This window comes from Thamnophis sirtalis, unplaced genomic scaffold (assembly GCF_051295495.1).
Source record: "Thamnophis sirtalis isolate CommonGarterSnake01/CBP01778 unplaced genomic scaffold, rThaSir2_p1.2 scaffold_4, whole genome shotgun sequence".
In the NCBI taxonomy this organism is placed as follows: domain Eukaryota; kingdom Metazoa; phylum Chordata; class Lepidosauria; order Squamata; family Natricidae; genus Thamnophis; species Thamnophis sirtalis.
Genome location: NW_028261384.1, coordinates 122,223,852 through 122,239,840, shown reverse-complemented (window position 1 = coordinate 122,239,840; position 15,989 = coordinate 122,223,852). Strand labels below are relative to the sequence as shown.

Sequence of the window (15,989 nt, the reverse complement as noted above, 5' to 3'; positions counted from 1 at the left end):
TCTGCTGTGCAACAAATAAGACGAACAAAGGCCAAAGGTCCAGAATCCCAAAATCTGCTATCGTCTAGAAAATAATCTCATGACAATATGAACACAAAAACAGCAGATTTGTCTCAGATTAAAGGACTAGCAGAGGATGCAGACAAACACATTTGCCTGCCTGCATCTTGTTCTGGTCCTCTCATCCTGCGTACCTACCCTCTGCCTCAGCAGACACGTATTATGGATCTTTTTCTAAGACGTTGAAATAATTGCAACGATAGCTTCTTTTTTCGTTTTTGAAAGGAAAAAGGAAGTCATCATTACCAGCACCGCAGTCTCCTGACTCCTAACCCCTCCCCCCCCCCACACACACACATACAGACACACTGAGCATTTATAACAAATAGCCTGGATGTAGTCTCTGGAGAAAAACATGATTTGATCATTGGGTCTCATTTTCTGTATTCGACGGTTCTGTAAGGAGTTTGTTTTGGCTCTCTTTCTCCGTATTAGAACCTTCCTTCTCTGCACCATCTTCTGGATTGTCAGCTGTTTGTGCAGCATTTTCATTTTCTCCTTGATTTTCTATCTTCTGTTTATAATTCCGGTTGAAGAATCCACACTGTAACGCAAAGTAAGAAAAGCCATTAGAAGCAGAAATTAGGTAGGGAGATCCAGCCTCAGCTTAATGATTTTGAATCGGTAAAGAGAGCCAGTTTGATCTAGTGGCTACACGCCAGGCTAGAAAGCGGGAGATCATGAGTTCTAGTCTTGCCTTAGCCAGGAAAGCCAGCTGGGTGATTTTGGGCCAATCCCTTTCTCTTAGCCCAAGTTACCTCAGAGTTATGGGGAGTAGGGAAATAGAAGGAGGAAGGTGTATTGAATATGTTCGCCACCTTGAATTATTTGTAAAGATAATGAAATTGGGATACAAATAAATTAATCCGTTCACCACTTATAATTATTTGTATAATTACAGGATGAGCATTAAATATTGTTCAGTTTATCAGATGCCATTTCCTTTCCAGTTATGTACATATATTAAAGGAACAGACAAACACTGTTGGTCTAAATTGGCTTATTTATTTATAGGTTGTTTGCTTGCTTATTTATTTATTGCAAGTGCTTTAACACTGCTTTAATTAAAAAAAACTCAGATCTAAGCAGTTTGATATACAATAATTCAATTCATGCCAAGCTGTACAACATTTGTGAGGTAAACAGTTACACATAAGCTATCTCACAGAATGTCTGTAAGGAATGGAGTTTATGTTGTATGTTGCAAAATAAAAAATAATTTTAAAAAAAGTTCTACAAACACAAATAGAGTTAGCCCTTCACTTAAAACCATTCGTTTAGTGACCATTTAAAGTCTGAGTGAATGACTTTTAACCAATTTTCACACTTAACGACCATGGCAGCATCTCAATGGTCATGTGATCAAAATTTGGGCGCTTAGCAACTGGCATGTATTTATGATGGTTGTAGTGTCCTGTGATCATGTGACCACCTTTCGCGACTTTTTGACAAAGTCAATGGAAAGGTCAAATTTACTTAAGCATGTTACTAACTTAACAACTGTGGTGATTCGCATAATAACTATGACAAAAAAGGTTGTTAAATGGGGCAAAACTCACTTAACAGCTATCTTGCTTAGCAATAGAAATTTTTGGTTTCAGTTGTGTTCATAAAGCAGGGATAATATAATTACTAGAGGCTGATAGTCTCTAGTCATGCTGTTTTTCTGATTAAACTGCTTTTCAAACATTGGCAAGTTTGAAAAACTTAAGTAAGTAAAGCGGTAGAGCAGCTAAGATCAGATTTAAGTCACAACAGTCTTAAGAATTTAAGAATTCCAATAGTTCTTTCTTGGAGCTGTGAAAAATGCCAGGGACAACATCAACAATTGCTAACAATTAGGAAATGGTATAGTCCACGCTTTGCAAGCAAAAGATCCTAGGCTTAATTTCTGACATCTCAAATAATTCTAGCTGAAACTGTAGCTTGACAATATACTTTGGACATTATAAAGTAGTGATAAATGAATAATTTTTGAATGTTAGCAATGCTAGTTTGAAATCTTACTTATCCCATCATTTTTTAAATCCAACTGACCAGGGAGAGCCCAATTTTCAGTTCCTCAGAGTTGCTCTGGATTTCTGAAATAAAGTAATTCTCACCTTGTAAAGTACTACAATGCAGAGAATAAGTAAGAACAAGCCTCCAATGACGCTGCCTATTATAATTGGGAGATAATTCATCATAATTATCACTTCTATTTCTGTGACCTGTAGGGCATGTAAAAGAAAGAAAGAGAGGCATGCAATCATAATCATATCTTTCCAGCCAGGGAGATCATGTAATTAAGCAAACATTGAAGACTGGCATATGGCCACCTTTTCTCCATCAAAGTTTTATTAAGTAGTTGCTTTAAATAAAAACAATAGCTAGCAAATGAGTCTCCTATCCTTCCTGTTCAGCTGAAGATTCTGATAATGCAAACTTTATTACCTCATAACATTTTCCCTTCTGTTCTCCTCCTCAATTTATTATTATTATTAATATTTGACTTTTCCATCCACTCAGTGACTTTAAAAAGTAGTTAAAGATCCCCCAAAACACCAATTCTAGAGGCGTGCTTGAATATATTTTGTAATAATGTCTGAAAACGAGGGAGATTTGGAGCATCTTGAATGTTTTATCCAATTGTTTGTGGGTTTTTTTAAATTGGTCCTAACAAAACCTACTTGCAAATTACATTTTGGATTGCATTTGAAGGGATGATGTGGCTTATTTAATACAGGAGGTAAAATTAGTAGATTGCATCAAAGCTGTTCAAAAAAATCATGGGATTTAGGATTTGTAGCCAGTTTGATCAGTTGACCATATGATAGTAAAGAAAAAAGTTCAATAAATTTAAAAGTGTTCTGCAACCTTTCTGAACTTTCTGAATCAGAGTTCCCCAACCTTTTCAGCTTTGCAGACTGGCGGGGAGGGGATGGTGCCGCGTGCGTGGTGGGCAAGCACATATGTGCAGCTCTATTTGCACAAGCAGTGGGCACGCACATCCTCCACTTCTGCAGTCTGGTTCGGAAAGGCTCAAGACCCAGTAGTGGGCCGCCGCCTTGAGGATGGGGACCCCTGTTCTGAATAGTTCTGAGAGCTTCCAGCCTAAAATACATGGATTGGTTGGATGAATATTATAGCAGAAGAGATAACAATACCATAAGATTACAATATCGTAAGAATATAGAAAATTCTTAGGGAAGAAGAGAAATAAATAATTTCAGTCACAAACTCACCTGAACTTGGACAAATTCATGACTGTAGACATTTTTATATCTTCCAGTATCAAATTCAACCCACAAGGCTGTGGAAACTTTGGCCTGAAGAGAGTGCTAGCAAGAAAAAAACGATAATGAAGTTTACATACATTGTAAACATCAGGCAGCATAAATCGTAAGACGAATATGCCAGTTTTTATCAAAGCAAGTCATTTGCTTTCAAATATGTGAGTTCGAGAACTAAATTCAAAGTCTTTGGGAGTTCAAGTAGCCCACCCAAAAATGTTTGTGTTTGCTTGAGGTTTTTAATTATAAACATTGTAGGTGGAAAGCCATGTTAGTTTATGGTATCCCAGAACTGGAGGCTAATATCACCTCATGAGTAAAATCTACTAATCCTAAAACATACAGTTTTGTTATGAAGTAACTAGTCACTTCATCAAATGCAATGTAGGTGAAAAGGGGGAAACATGATTATGTGAGACAGATTACAAGCCCTTTGTGAATGGATAACGTGTTCAAAATCCATTAACCCAACTGTGATCTTCAGAGGTAATTAGAAAACTTCAATGCATATAATAACCATTTGATGTTCAGCAATTTATCATTCAATTGTGCTTGCAACTGTGTTCCGATAGTATGCTAAGTGAAACAAATCATAACAAAATAATACATTATTTTAAAATCTGGGTAATGTAAAGATAGCTAGATTAGACATTTACTCCATCACAGACTCTTTGCTAATATCTCATCTCAGTTTTTTGTAGGTCTGTAGTTTCTTTCCTTTGCAATCCACAAGCTTCATGAATGTCTCTGCCTCCTGAAATATTCAGACATTTGATTTGCCTACTAAAATATTCAGTCATCTATTAGATACATTTTCCCATTCTCCAGGTTTCAGATATAAAAGAAATGGGGTTAGAAACCATTGTTAATTAGGGAGCTGTTTTTACCTCTGATTTGTTTTGGATAGACATCATCCCAGTTATATGGATCATAGATGAATTTATCTCTCCAAGATCACATTTGTAGATAAGGTATTCATCAACTGGCCAGTGCTAGAAAAAAAAACCATTGCAATTAAAGAAATATTCCAGCTGTCCCCACCATCTTTTTAAGGAATTGTTTGATTGCTTAAAATGACAGTTTATTTTGATCATATTAATATTCCCATACCTAGCAGGCCTGATATACTTCCTTGTAAATAATAATACCGTAAAAGAAGAAATAGTGAAAGACATTTTCAGATCCTAGCTTTGTCCCAAGCCAGTAGTTTCTTACTATTTCTTCAAAAGATAAATCAGAGAGTAGAGTACTTTCTGGTATTACTTCTTTCTTTAAGATGGGAATAAATTATTTGGGGAGCTAGTTGTTTTAATGAACAAGCAATTCCATGATGAATCACACCGTTTATTTAAAATCTTTAAGAAACTGGCCATGATCTAAATGATCTACACCAGGAGTATCAAACTCAAGGCCAAGGGGGTGGATCCGGCCCACTGGGTGCTTAAATTTGGCCTGTGGGGCTGCCCTGGAAACAGCAAAAGACTGGCTTGCAGTGCCTCTTCCAAGTGAAAACGGAGCTCAGAAGGGCTATGTTCGGCTCTCCCAAGCTCTGTTTTCACTGGCAGAGGATTGTAGGAGGCTGTTGCAGACGAAAACAGAGCTCACGAGCCCGTTTTCTCTCTCAGAGCCCTCGGGCTACCAAAGGAGTAACGTTGAACTGGCCATGCCCATCCTGGACGGACACACACACACACACACACACACACACGCATATTGCTGATGCAGCCCTCAATGAAATTTGAGTTTGACACCCCTGATCTACACAAATAAAAATAGCAATAGCAATAGCAATAGCAGTAGATTTATATACCGCTTCATAGGCCTTTCAGGCCTCTCTAAGCGGTTTACAGAGTGTCAGCATATTGCCCCCAACAATCTGGGTCCTCATTTTACCCACCTCGGAAGGATGGAAGGCTGAGTCAACCCTGAGCCGGTGAGATTTGAACCGCTGAACTGCTGATCTAGCAGTAGCCTGCAGTGCTGCATTTAACCACTGCGCCACCTTGGCTCTAAGATAACTTATGGATGATAAAATTCCAGAAAGATTTCAACACTTAAATCTATTCATATGTTCCTACCATAGGACTCCCAGTTCTTTCAAGGAATCTGCTTGGATGGAAAAAGCTGAGGTGGTTTACTTAAATTTTCTGAAATAGGTCTCTATATTACTCATAGGGGAGGAATCCTGCTAATTCAGCCCTTCCTGTTATTTATCTCAGAGGCACTGAAATGGTATCCTCTATGTCTATGTCCTTTAGAATAGTGTACTACTTTTGAGAGTGTTGTAAACATTCAGCTTTATCCATCCAAATGGATTTCTTGAATGAATGAGTCTTTGCTAGAAACAGAAGAACAAATTACTTCAAAATTAGATACACATAAATTCTTGAGTAGCTGATTGTTAAGCACAATTCAAAATGAAGTTGCTCATTCTTAGCCCTCCTTCCTTCCTTCCTTCCTTCCTTCCTTCCTTCCTTCCTTCCTTCCTTCCTTCCTTCCTTCCTTCCTTCCTTCTCTCTTTCCCTCCCTCTCTTAACAATTTTGCTTATTTGTTCAACCTCTATTATCCAAATATCTCCTCTAACCCCAAAATACTTTTTCTGCCTTACTGTCACTAACTCAGAGTCTAACTCCCGGATTCCTATGAAGACTCTTAATCCCTATGAAGTGGATATACTTTCTTCCTTCAAAGTTCAGCTTGAAACCCACCTCTTCCATTAAACCTTTAATCTACTACCTTAGTTCCCAAAATTACCTAGAAGAATGGGCCCAAAATTGAGCCCAAAATGTATGTTGTTAAGTGAGCTCTTTGTTGTGAGTTTTCCCTCATTTTATGACCTTTCTTGTCACAGTTGTTAAGTGAATCATTGCAGTTGATAGGTTAGTAACCCGGATGTTAAATGTATCTGGCTTCCCCATTGACTTTGCTTGTGAAAAGGTCACAAAAGGGGATTATATGACCATGGGATACTGAAAAATGGTCATAAGCCACTTTTTTCAGTGCCGTTGTAACTTTGAACATTGTCACTAAACAAACTGTTATAAGCTGAGGACAACCTATACATGATTTTCTTTGGTTTATCTCTGCTTCCTTTTCTTTCATCTCCCATCCATCCAGTGCATGAGGCTGCACATGTAAAGCAGCATATTTTAATTACTTAATAATATTGCATCATATTTAGAGATATAAGCTACCTTAATTAACGTGGGATAATTCCTTATGGTCATGTTCTTTTCAGGCTGGCAATTCACTTCAGGATCCTAAAAAAAACCAACACTCAACTATTCCATGTTATTGTCATGCAAAACATGTAACATCAAATGGATGGCTGAAATGGGCATCATTACTGCTGTGACATCGCAACCTTATTATTTTTGTCAGTGTAACTAAACCAGCAAGGTGCTCCAGAGTCTGCTGGCATCAAAATCTTTAACTTATTGTTGATTTCCTAGACAGCAGGCTTTCAGAGGATTACAGAAATATTTTTAAAAGGTTTCTAAACTACACAGTGAAACCAAGATTTTTTTTCTTTGTTATTAGTGTTACTCAACCTTGCAAATTGAAGACGGGTTAACTTCAACTCCCAAAATTCCCCAGCCAGAAACAGTGTTCTACATTAATCCACCCCAGGATTGTTTTAAATGCGGGAAACAAGATAGCCCCAGATTATCTGTCATGATTATCAAGGAAACATTAATTGAGACATAAATTAAATACATATTTAGATGGAAACATAGTATGAGAGTGGGGATTATTTCAGTGATTTGAAAAGGAGGCTCAAAATATTGGCTTACTCGTGTATGGTATAAGCAGACAAAGTAAATTGTAACGTTTTTGATATTAAAAAGTATGCCTCGATCGATTATGTCAAATATGCTGTGTTACCCACCCTACCTTTATAAACTTGGACATTATTTTTTCCCTCCTGTAATTCCTAACACACTTATATTTTAGAAAATGACATTAACACTCTTTGCCTTAGACAAAATCATTTAAAGATAAGGGAAGATTCATAGTATTCTTTTAAATTTTTTAATGTGTCTGGTAATTGTAAAGTATGTGTTTGTGTGTGAAAACCTGTAAGATTGAGTATGACATCGCAATCCAAGCCTCACCTCTTTTATAGGTGCACCATAGGTTTGGATCACACTGCTGCACCTGCCAAATTGCAAGTTTTGATCTTTCTTCCAATAGAGCCTTTTGATGGAAGTAAGTGGATTGTTTAAAACAGCCTGGAGAGCTTAGATTAGAGCACAGAACAACATTTCACGTAGATTTCCATATTAAGTAAACTGACGTACCACAGTTAGGATTTTACCAATCTTCCATATCAGTCCAGAAGGAACTTTAGTTGGCACGTTGACATACACCAATACTTTAGGTGGTGGGAACTTCCCCAGGGCCCAATTAGTTACCTGGAAGTGAAAGAAGATGAAGGGCAAAATAGCAATAATGGTGCATTGGAAAATCCGCAAGAAACCTAATTTGCCTGCAAGCAAAAACTGATGGGACCACCAATTATACAAAGTGCCAGTAATAGCAATGAAGAAGCAATGAAGAAGCTCTGGAACTTTAGAATTCAAACAGCCATGCATCTGCACACCACACTTAACAACTGTCATTAAGAAAAACAAGTCTGGATAGTGGACATTACAATACCGGAGACAGCAAAAGAAAAGAGAAAGAACTAGAGAAAATCATCACATACAAAGACCTGCAAATAGAAGCAGAACAACTGTGGCAAAAGAAAGCCAAGATAGTACCAATACTAACAGTAACATCTGGATCATCCCTTGAACACCATCATCATTGACCATCGGTCAATTGCAAAAGGCTGCTTTGCTTGGAACAGCTTACATCCTGTGACAAGACCTTTAACACCATCCAACTACAACATCTGCCTATCCCAAGTATTTATAGCAATAGCAATAGCAGTAGACTTATATACCGCTTCATAGGGCTTTCAGCCCTCTCTAAGCGGTTTACAGAGAGTCAGCATATTGCCCCCAACAATCTGGGTCCTCATTTTACCCACCTCGGAAGGATGGAAGGCTGAGTCAACCCTGAGCCGGTGAGATTTGAACCGCTGACCTGCTGATCTAGCAGTAGCCTGCAGTGCTGCATTTAACCACTGCGCCACCTCGGCTCTATTTGGGAAAAATTTGCAAGATGGAGAAAAATACCAAACCCAGTCCAAACATCTGGCTGACTGTGCAACCAATCATTTATAAAGTTAGTAATGTTTAATGTTGTAGGCCACCCAGAATCACCTGTGTGTGACTTGGGCAGCCATACAAATTCTTTTAATAAATGAAAATACATAAAAATAAGCCTTTGGCCCACTTTCTCACAAGTCCACTGGATTCTAAGCACCATGACAGGCATTACGGGATTCTTATTTTGGGTGAAATCTTGCAAGCATCAACTCACCTGGTAGGAGTGTGTCACGGTCTTGTTTTCTTGCCGTTCAGAACTAAAGTCAATGTATTGGTTAGATGTTTCCAACCTGCAAGAGACAACAGCGGGAATGGATGAGCAAGGAAGGAAGTGGTTTTATTATTACTAGAACCCCCTTGAATTTACTGACTCCAAGAGAACTTATCCGTTCACAATACTGGCTGCAAAGAGAAAAATAATTTTGCAGTACTTGCAGACAGAGGGCTCCTAATACTGTTAAAAAACATAATGCAGCCATTCAGTCTTTTTAACTGGTTCTCTTTGTAGAAAGAAAGAAGGCAAGCGGTGGGGTGGAGGGGTGGGGGCTGCAGCTCAAAGCTGACAAGATGTAAACTCTGTCCAGTGGTGGGTTGCAAGCGGTACACCCCGGTACAGGCGTACCAGAGCCTACCGGAGCACTGGGTACTGTTCCGGTACGGTGCTCCGGAGGGTCCACCCGCCTGCCTTACTCCTTACCTGTCCTTTAACCCTTAGTGCTTCCACGCATGTGCATGGTGTGTATGGCGCCTGCCCAACGCTCCGCTGAGCAGCTAGAGCGTCGCGGAGGCTTGCGGAGGCGTCGCAGGCAGGTACAACGCATGCAAATTCAGTTTGTGTCTGTGCGAGCACCACACGCATCTATGTGGCTGACATTGGGCCTGTTCCAATCATACCGGTCGGAACAGGATCCGGAACCCACCACTGACTCTGCCTAATATTCTATGACCCCAACAGCAAATTACACAATAAAAACCTCATTTAGAAGCCCAATCTTGGAACCAAGCAAAATAACTCTAGAGCAGTGTTGGCAAGCCTTTTCGGCACTGAGTGCCGAAACAGGAGCGTGCACGCATGCGCAGGGAAGCACCAGAAACTGGAAGAGCAGCTCCCTAGTGTGCACGTGTGGGAATTCCGGAAACCAGAAGAACAGTTCCCTGGCATGCCTGTGTGCTCCAGGAAGCTGAGCTTCTGGGTTCCGGTATGCACATGTGTGCTGGTCACCTGGTCTTCCAGTTTCTAGTGTGCATATGTGCACAAAGACCAGCTGGCTGGCATGCATGTGCATGCTGGAACCCGGAAGAACAACAGGTGATGGCTGACGTGCCCGGAGAGATGGCTCTGTGTGCAACTTCCAGCATGCGTGCCATAGGCTCACCATCACGGCCTGCATTTGTGATGATGCCATCATAAGAAACTGTTGGAAGCCCAGGAAATGTCATACCTTCTGAAAAATGAGGTGGAAGATTTTGTAGGAACTTCAAACACCGGTATTTGTAAAGTTACCAGATCAGAGTGCGACCGATCCACAGTCACTAGGTTGTTCTGGATCTTATATTCGTTCTGCTTAATTATGGAATATACTACAGTGGCCTACAGGTCTGCTTTCATTTCCAGGAGGAAAATGTTAAAAAAGGCAACCAAGAGTCTTACCTCTTGATAATGATGTTGATGGGGTACTTCACAGGGATGCTGTGAACAGCTCTGTTGTTTTGAAGAGTTTCATTATCTTCATTTTCACTGTAGGAGAGTAACGCACAATATAATCTTAGAACTACTCGTTCCAGACTTCCACATCCATAAGCAACAAAACAAATGACAACCTCCCACTATGCCTGAAAAGTTTTCGATCAGTTGTGTGCTTCCTGCTCTAACATATCAGGTGTTTTGACCTAGGCTTCCTTAAAAAGCATGAAGCAGGGAGGAGCCAATGTCGCGACGATACAGACGTGCCGTCTCGATGCTTCGAGATCGCAGCCAATACTTTTGCCGCTGGATGGTGCAATTGGACCTAAACAGTCCTGCAGAGACAATGAACAGGAAGAATACGTCTTGCTGATCTCAGGGACATCGCAAAGTCCCTGATGGATCCAAGAAAAGTTCTTCAAGCCGGCGACAAAAAATCCAGCCATTAGGCTGATGAAATCAGGGCGGCTCCAAAATGGAAGGATATGGAAAGAGGAAAGTGTTTCCAGCTAGTGAGGAATTTTTGCCATTTTAAAAGAGACTGCTTATAAAAAACTTAAAGTTAATTTAAATTTGAGAACAGAAGAAATAAGCGGCAGAATTAAGCTTTGAATGGCTTTGGACAGTGGGCTATCTTACTTTTTAAATGCTATGTTCATGGATGGAATTTATGCAAGCCTTTTAAAATGAATGGATGAAGTTTTCTTCTATTTTTTTTCTTTTATTATTATTCTTTGTAACCTATGGACTAAATATCCTTAATCAGAGAAAAGTGAAAATAAGACTTTATTGTGAATTTATGCTTAATCTTGTAAAAACCTTCTAAGCCAGAGCAGCAGTGTTTGTCAGCTGGAGATAATGGCACAACTTCAACAGCAGAAAGAATTTTTAAGCCTGCAAAAGATATTGTTAGAAATTCAGAAATTATCAAATACATTTGAGAAAATGGAAAAGAAGTTGGAAAACCTAGTGTATTTAACAGTAAAATATGATGAAGAAGTTGGAGATGTTTATCAAGTGGAAAAAGTGGAGGTTAGAGTCCTAAAAACCAAAGAGGAAAATGACCATAAAGAAATTAAATCCACTGATATCTATGGTGATTGGTTTGTGTCTGGAAATGGAAAGAATGGAACACTGAAAGAGGAATTAAATGGAGGGGAACTCTACCCCAGATAAAATACCAAAGAAGAAAAAAACAAAAGAATTTATGGATTTAAAGAGAGAAATTTTATTAGCAACAGCATTGATAACACCACTGACAATTAAAGATAAGCTGATTAAGGAAACAGAAGAAGGGCATCGAAATTACATGAGAGACTTAATACAGTAAGCAATAAGTTGCTAAGAGGAATCCACACAAATTTGATTAAGGAGATGATTAGAGGACTGACAGCACAAATGGCAGAAGACATGAGACTGTTTTGCTATTGGAAAGATACAGGTTGATAGATGGAAGTGCATAATTTAAAACTAGTTAAACTTAGTGAAATTTAGTGACAATAGATATAGTCAAATAAATAATTGATAATGATAATAATGTATACATATGTATTGTTATGATAAGTAATAATTGGATATGAATATTTGAATGGTACCCATGAAAGGAAGATTAGAAATCTTTTTGGTTATATATAAAGTCTAATAAAAAAGAACTAAGTTAAATTTAGTTAAATTTTGATTATTAGGGGAAAAATATTATGATACAGGATACAGTTAAATAAAGGAGGAATAATGGTACAAAGGAAAATATATATGTATGGCTACAACATAAGGAAACTGTATGTAAATTGTAAACAGTGATTTGGTAAGGAGGATTAGAAATTTTTGTTACTAGATATTATGGATGTTTACCTAGAATAGGCCATAAGGATTCAGTGTTATTGGAGAATTTTAGAAATAGCAAATGAAATGCCAGTATGTGATTATGTTTTAAATCTTGATATATTTTATGATGAAGGACGTTTAAACAATTGTAGTCAAATGAAAATGGAGGTATGATGATGGTAATATGTATAAATATCTGAGTTAAAATACTTGAGTTAATATGAATTATGATTGATGACTGTGGAAGAGATACACAAAGGTTTTTTGTAACTAACTGATACACTTTCTACAGTATGTAGAAAAGGAGGATTCCTTGTTGTGTTTGTTTTGAAAATTAAAAAAAAAATTTTTTTTTTAAAAGCATGAAGCAGAATTTTGGTTTACATGACTGTGAATTCCTTTCATTCACAATCAACAAGGCCTGGCAAGCAGTCTTTCGGAGGAATATTTATCAATATGAACCTTATCTCACTCGGAGATCTGCCAGATAACTAATTTCCAAACGCAGGGCAAGGCAACACTTGGCACAGAGTCTCTTATAGTCACAAATGGAATTTTCCACTCTTGAAACGAATGAAGGAACGAATTGTTTCCTGCAAAAGCCCACACCCTGTTCACTCCTCTTTTGTTTCCTATGGGAGGGAACAATCACCTCCAAGGTGTGACTTTACTCCTAAGCCAACCCTGCCTTCTTAGTTGTTCTTGTCTTCTGGCAGCTCTGCGCATGCACACATTGGGAACAGGCTCCAGGTGTTCCTCTGCCTCATTGCTTTCTAGCTCCCTCTCTGTCTCTGACGCAGATCCCTTGTCTGAGATTTCCTCAGCTCCCAGGGCTGGCCCATGTTCCTCCTCAACCTCCTCACTGTCTGACTCTGCTTCCAGCTCTGCTGGCCACCGGCGGGCCACAACACCAGGGAAACATGGACACTAACTTCCCCATCGCTACAAAAGATAAAAGGGGCACAAAGCCATGGAAAGATACACCCTCAGTATTACAAGATAAGCTAGAGAGACCTGCACATGGATTAGAGAACAAATGAAAGTATACAGTGCCGCCAAGAGACTAAAAGAATTGAAATGGAAATGGGCCGGTCACATAGCAAAAAGAACTGATGGCAGGTGGACCAAGGCAGTCATAGAATGGATCCCACTTGATAAAAAACGTCCATGAAAGAAACCTAAAACAAGATGACATTGGCATTGGTACTATGGGTCCAATTGGCAAAAAACCCCAGGACCGTATGGGTCGGTAGCAGTGGTGGGATTCAAATAATTTAACAACCGGTTCTCTGCCATAATGACCAGCTGGGTAGATGGGACTTGGTAGTCATGTGACTGGGTAGGCGTGGTCAACTCAATGTCACTCAGGTCGATGGGCGTTTCGCCTTAGCTGTCACAGTGCAATAAGGGTTAACCAGAGAGGCAGTTTCTATAAGCAGGGCAATAAAGATGAGGCTAGAAACAACACCAGAATGTTTCCTTCCTGCCTTCCTTACAGGATTAGCCCTATAAAGTGAAGTAAAACAAAATGAGATTTCTTCCAACAACCAGTTCTCTTGACTGCTTAGAAAGTTAACAACCAGTTCTAGTTATGACCATTTGAAGTTATAACAGATCCCCTTCCCTCCAAAAACGGTACGTACAGATCCAGAGTTCTGGGGGCTGCACAAGAAGTTGCAGCATTCTGCAATCATACGGCCATGATTTATGACATTTTGGCTGGTTTCCAGCCTTTTCGGTGGGTTTCCATGGAAAAAACATTCATATACTAGATTCACAAAATGACTGAGTTGTTCCCTTAATGACCAACACGTTCCATTAACAACAGCCATAAAAAAAGGTTGTAAAATTGGATCCTGTCGTGTGAGCACCTTGTATAACCATCATGACATATGACAGAAATTCAGGACTCCATTATCGTCATACGTTGTACTATAATATAGTAATGTACTGTGTACCTGTACTACATTATAATAAATAAATACTAAATAATTACTAAATTATAATAACTAGAGCTGTACACTGATGGCTTCTATCCTGGTTTTCTCTGCAGCTGCAATCTAATCTTTTTTTTCAATCCACTTTCTTCTTTTCCTTTAAGGGGTGTCCAAACTTGGGAACTTTAAGACTTGTGGACTTCAACTCCCAGAATTCCCCAGCCAGGCCTAAAGTCCACAAGTCTTAAAGTTCCCAAGTTTGGGCACCCCTGCTTTAAGACCTTTATGTTTTCTGATTCCCCACCTCAATTTTACTGTGCACACCCTGCCATTTCTTCATGATTTTCCTTTCCAAAACTTTTTGTTAATTTTCCCTCTTTCCTCCCCCTTCTCATCCTAATTGGAGGGTTTAAAATTAAGACAGCACCTAATGTAGTAAGGCTGCAAGAGATGAAACATAATGGCTCAGTAAAGTAAGTTATTGAAGTTTACCTAGTGACATACGCCACCATCTCCAGGTTTTCTTTCCAGTCCATGTTTTCGAGCACACCAAATTGAAGCTGTATCAAAGCCTAAGAGAGAGCAGGTCAACACCGAGACAGTTCACAACATCTGCCAAGCATTTTACAGTCTTTTTCATCCTATGTTTCTGGCCTCTGACATATCAGATCAAGTTCTTTCACCCCCGTTAAGCTCACTAAACAATAGAAGATGCATATCCTTACATTTAGACTTACAAGTATATATTGTGTTTCCACGAAAATAAGACAGGGTCTTATTTTCTTTTGACCACCTCAAAATAAAGACGTGGCCTTGTTTTCGGGGAGGTATTATTATTTTTGAGGTGCAGGAGGCCCCTTAACCTCAGCCCATAGCCCACAGATCAGCTGATCCAGAGAGGGCCCGAAGTTCTGTCTCTGTTTCTAGCACATTCTTGGCAGTCCTAGCGCCTACCACTCTTTTCGCGGCTGCCACTAAGACAAGGAGCGCAGTAGCTAGGGTTTGCGGAAGCGTTTTCTGCTAGGCCATTCTGAGTGGATGGCAGGTGCATGTGGGGCGCAGGGAGCATGTTCCCTCCTCCCCCCAGGGAATGGCAGGGAGTGGCTGTACATGCATTTAAATATTTCAGGGGAGGGTTTATTTCCAGGGGAGGGCTTATTTTAACACATACACTCAAAAGCCTGGTTGGGCTTATTATTCGGGAAGGTATTGTTTTCGGGAAGAGTGTGTGTGTGTGTGTGTGTGTCTGTCTGTGTCTGTGTACGTTTCAGCGAGGTCTCACTCGCCATCTTCAGGCTGGTGTTTTCGGCTTTGTGTTTGTGTGAGTGAAGTGTGGTCAGAGCTGCTATCTTTCTATAAATCTTGGTGGGGGTGTGTGGAGTGCTGGCTTTGTTTCAGTAAGTTGATTGATTGGCTGTGTCATTGTATCATGATTGGTAGGTTGGTGCCGATTGGTGATGGCTGTGTGTCCGTTGTTGTTTTGTGTTGTAACGGCCTGGGTGGTGGGTGGGGCTCGTTTGTTCACTAGGGCTGCTTTTCAGATGTCTGCTAGGTGGGAGGTATTGTCACATTTATTCATGTTGTAGGGGTGTTTCTCTATTTTGATAGCTTCCATAATTATTCTCTTGTTGAAGAGTTCAGTTTTGGAGATTAATTTGGTTCTTTCAAAATTAATTTCAGGTCCTGTAGCTTTAAGGTGCTGGAAAAGGGAGGAATTTTTTTCTTTTTTTCTGACTGCATTCTTGCGTTCTGCAATGCGTGCATTTATTCTCCTCTTAGTCTGTCCTATGTATGTTTCAGGGCAGATTTTGCATGGTATTTAGTAGACTCCTTGGTTTTCTAGCTGGATTTTGTCTTTGGGCTTTCTTAAGATGTTGGCTATTTTTTGGTCAGTGCTGAAGGCTGTCTTGATATTGTGCTTGTGAAGAATTTTGTGATTTTATCTGTGGTGCGTTTGATGTAAGGGAGGAGGGCGATGCCGTTGTCCTGTTCTGT

The 15,989-nt window shown here is 39.6% G+C and overlaps 1 protein-coding gene across 1 annotated transcript in view; it reads right to left on the bottom strand.

Annotated features, from left to right (window-relative positions):
• Positions 1-359: 359 nt before the first annotated feature.
• Positions 360-15,989, bottom strand: part of ITGAL (integrin subunit alpha L) — an 88,033-nt gene continuing 72,403 nt past the window's right edge. Inside the window, exons 22-30 of the mRNA XM_087714046.1 lie at positions 14,487-14,566; positions 10,201-10,287; positions 8,764-8,839; positions 7,635-7,748; positions 6,528-6,593; positions 4,220-4,324; positions 3,285-3,380; positions 2,163-2,270; positions 360-604 (exon numbers count right to left, since the gene is read on the bottom strand). Coding sequence (XP_087570172.1) covers positions 425-604; positions 2,163-2,270; positions 3,285-3,380; positions 4,220-4,324; positions 6,528-6,593; positions 7,635-7,748; positions 8,764-8,839; positions 10,201-10,287; positions 14,487-14,566 — 912 coding nt within the window. The 3' untranslated portion in view covers positions 360-424. The remainder of the gene's footprint in view (positions 605-2,162; positions 2,271-3,284; positions 3,381-4,219; positions 4,325-6,527; positions 6,594-7,634; positions 7,749-8,763; positions 8,840-10,200; positions 10,288-14,486; positions 14,567-15,989) is intronic.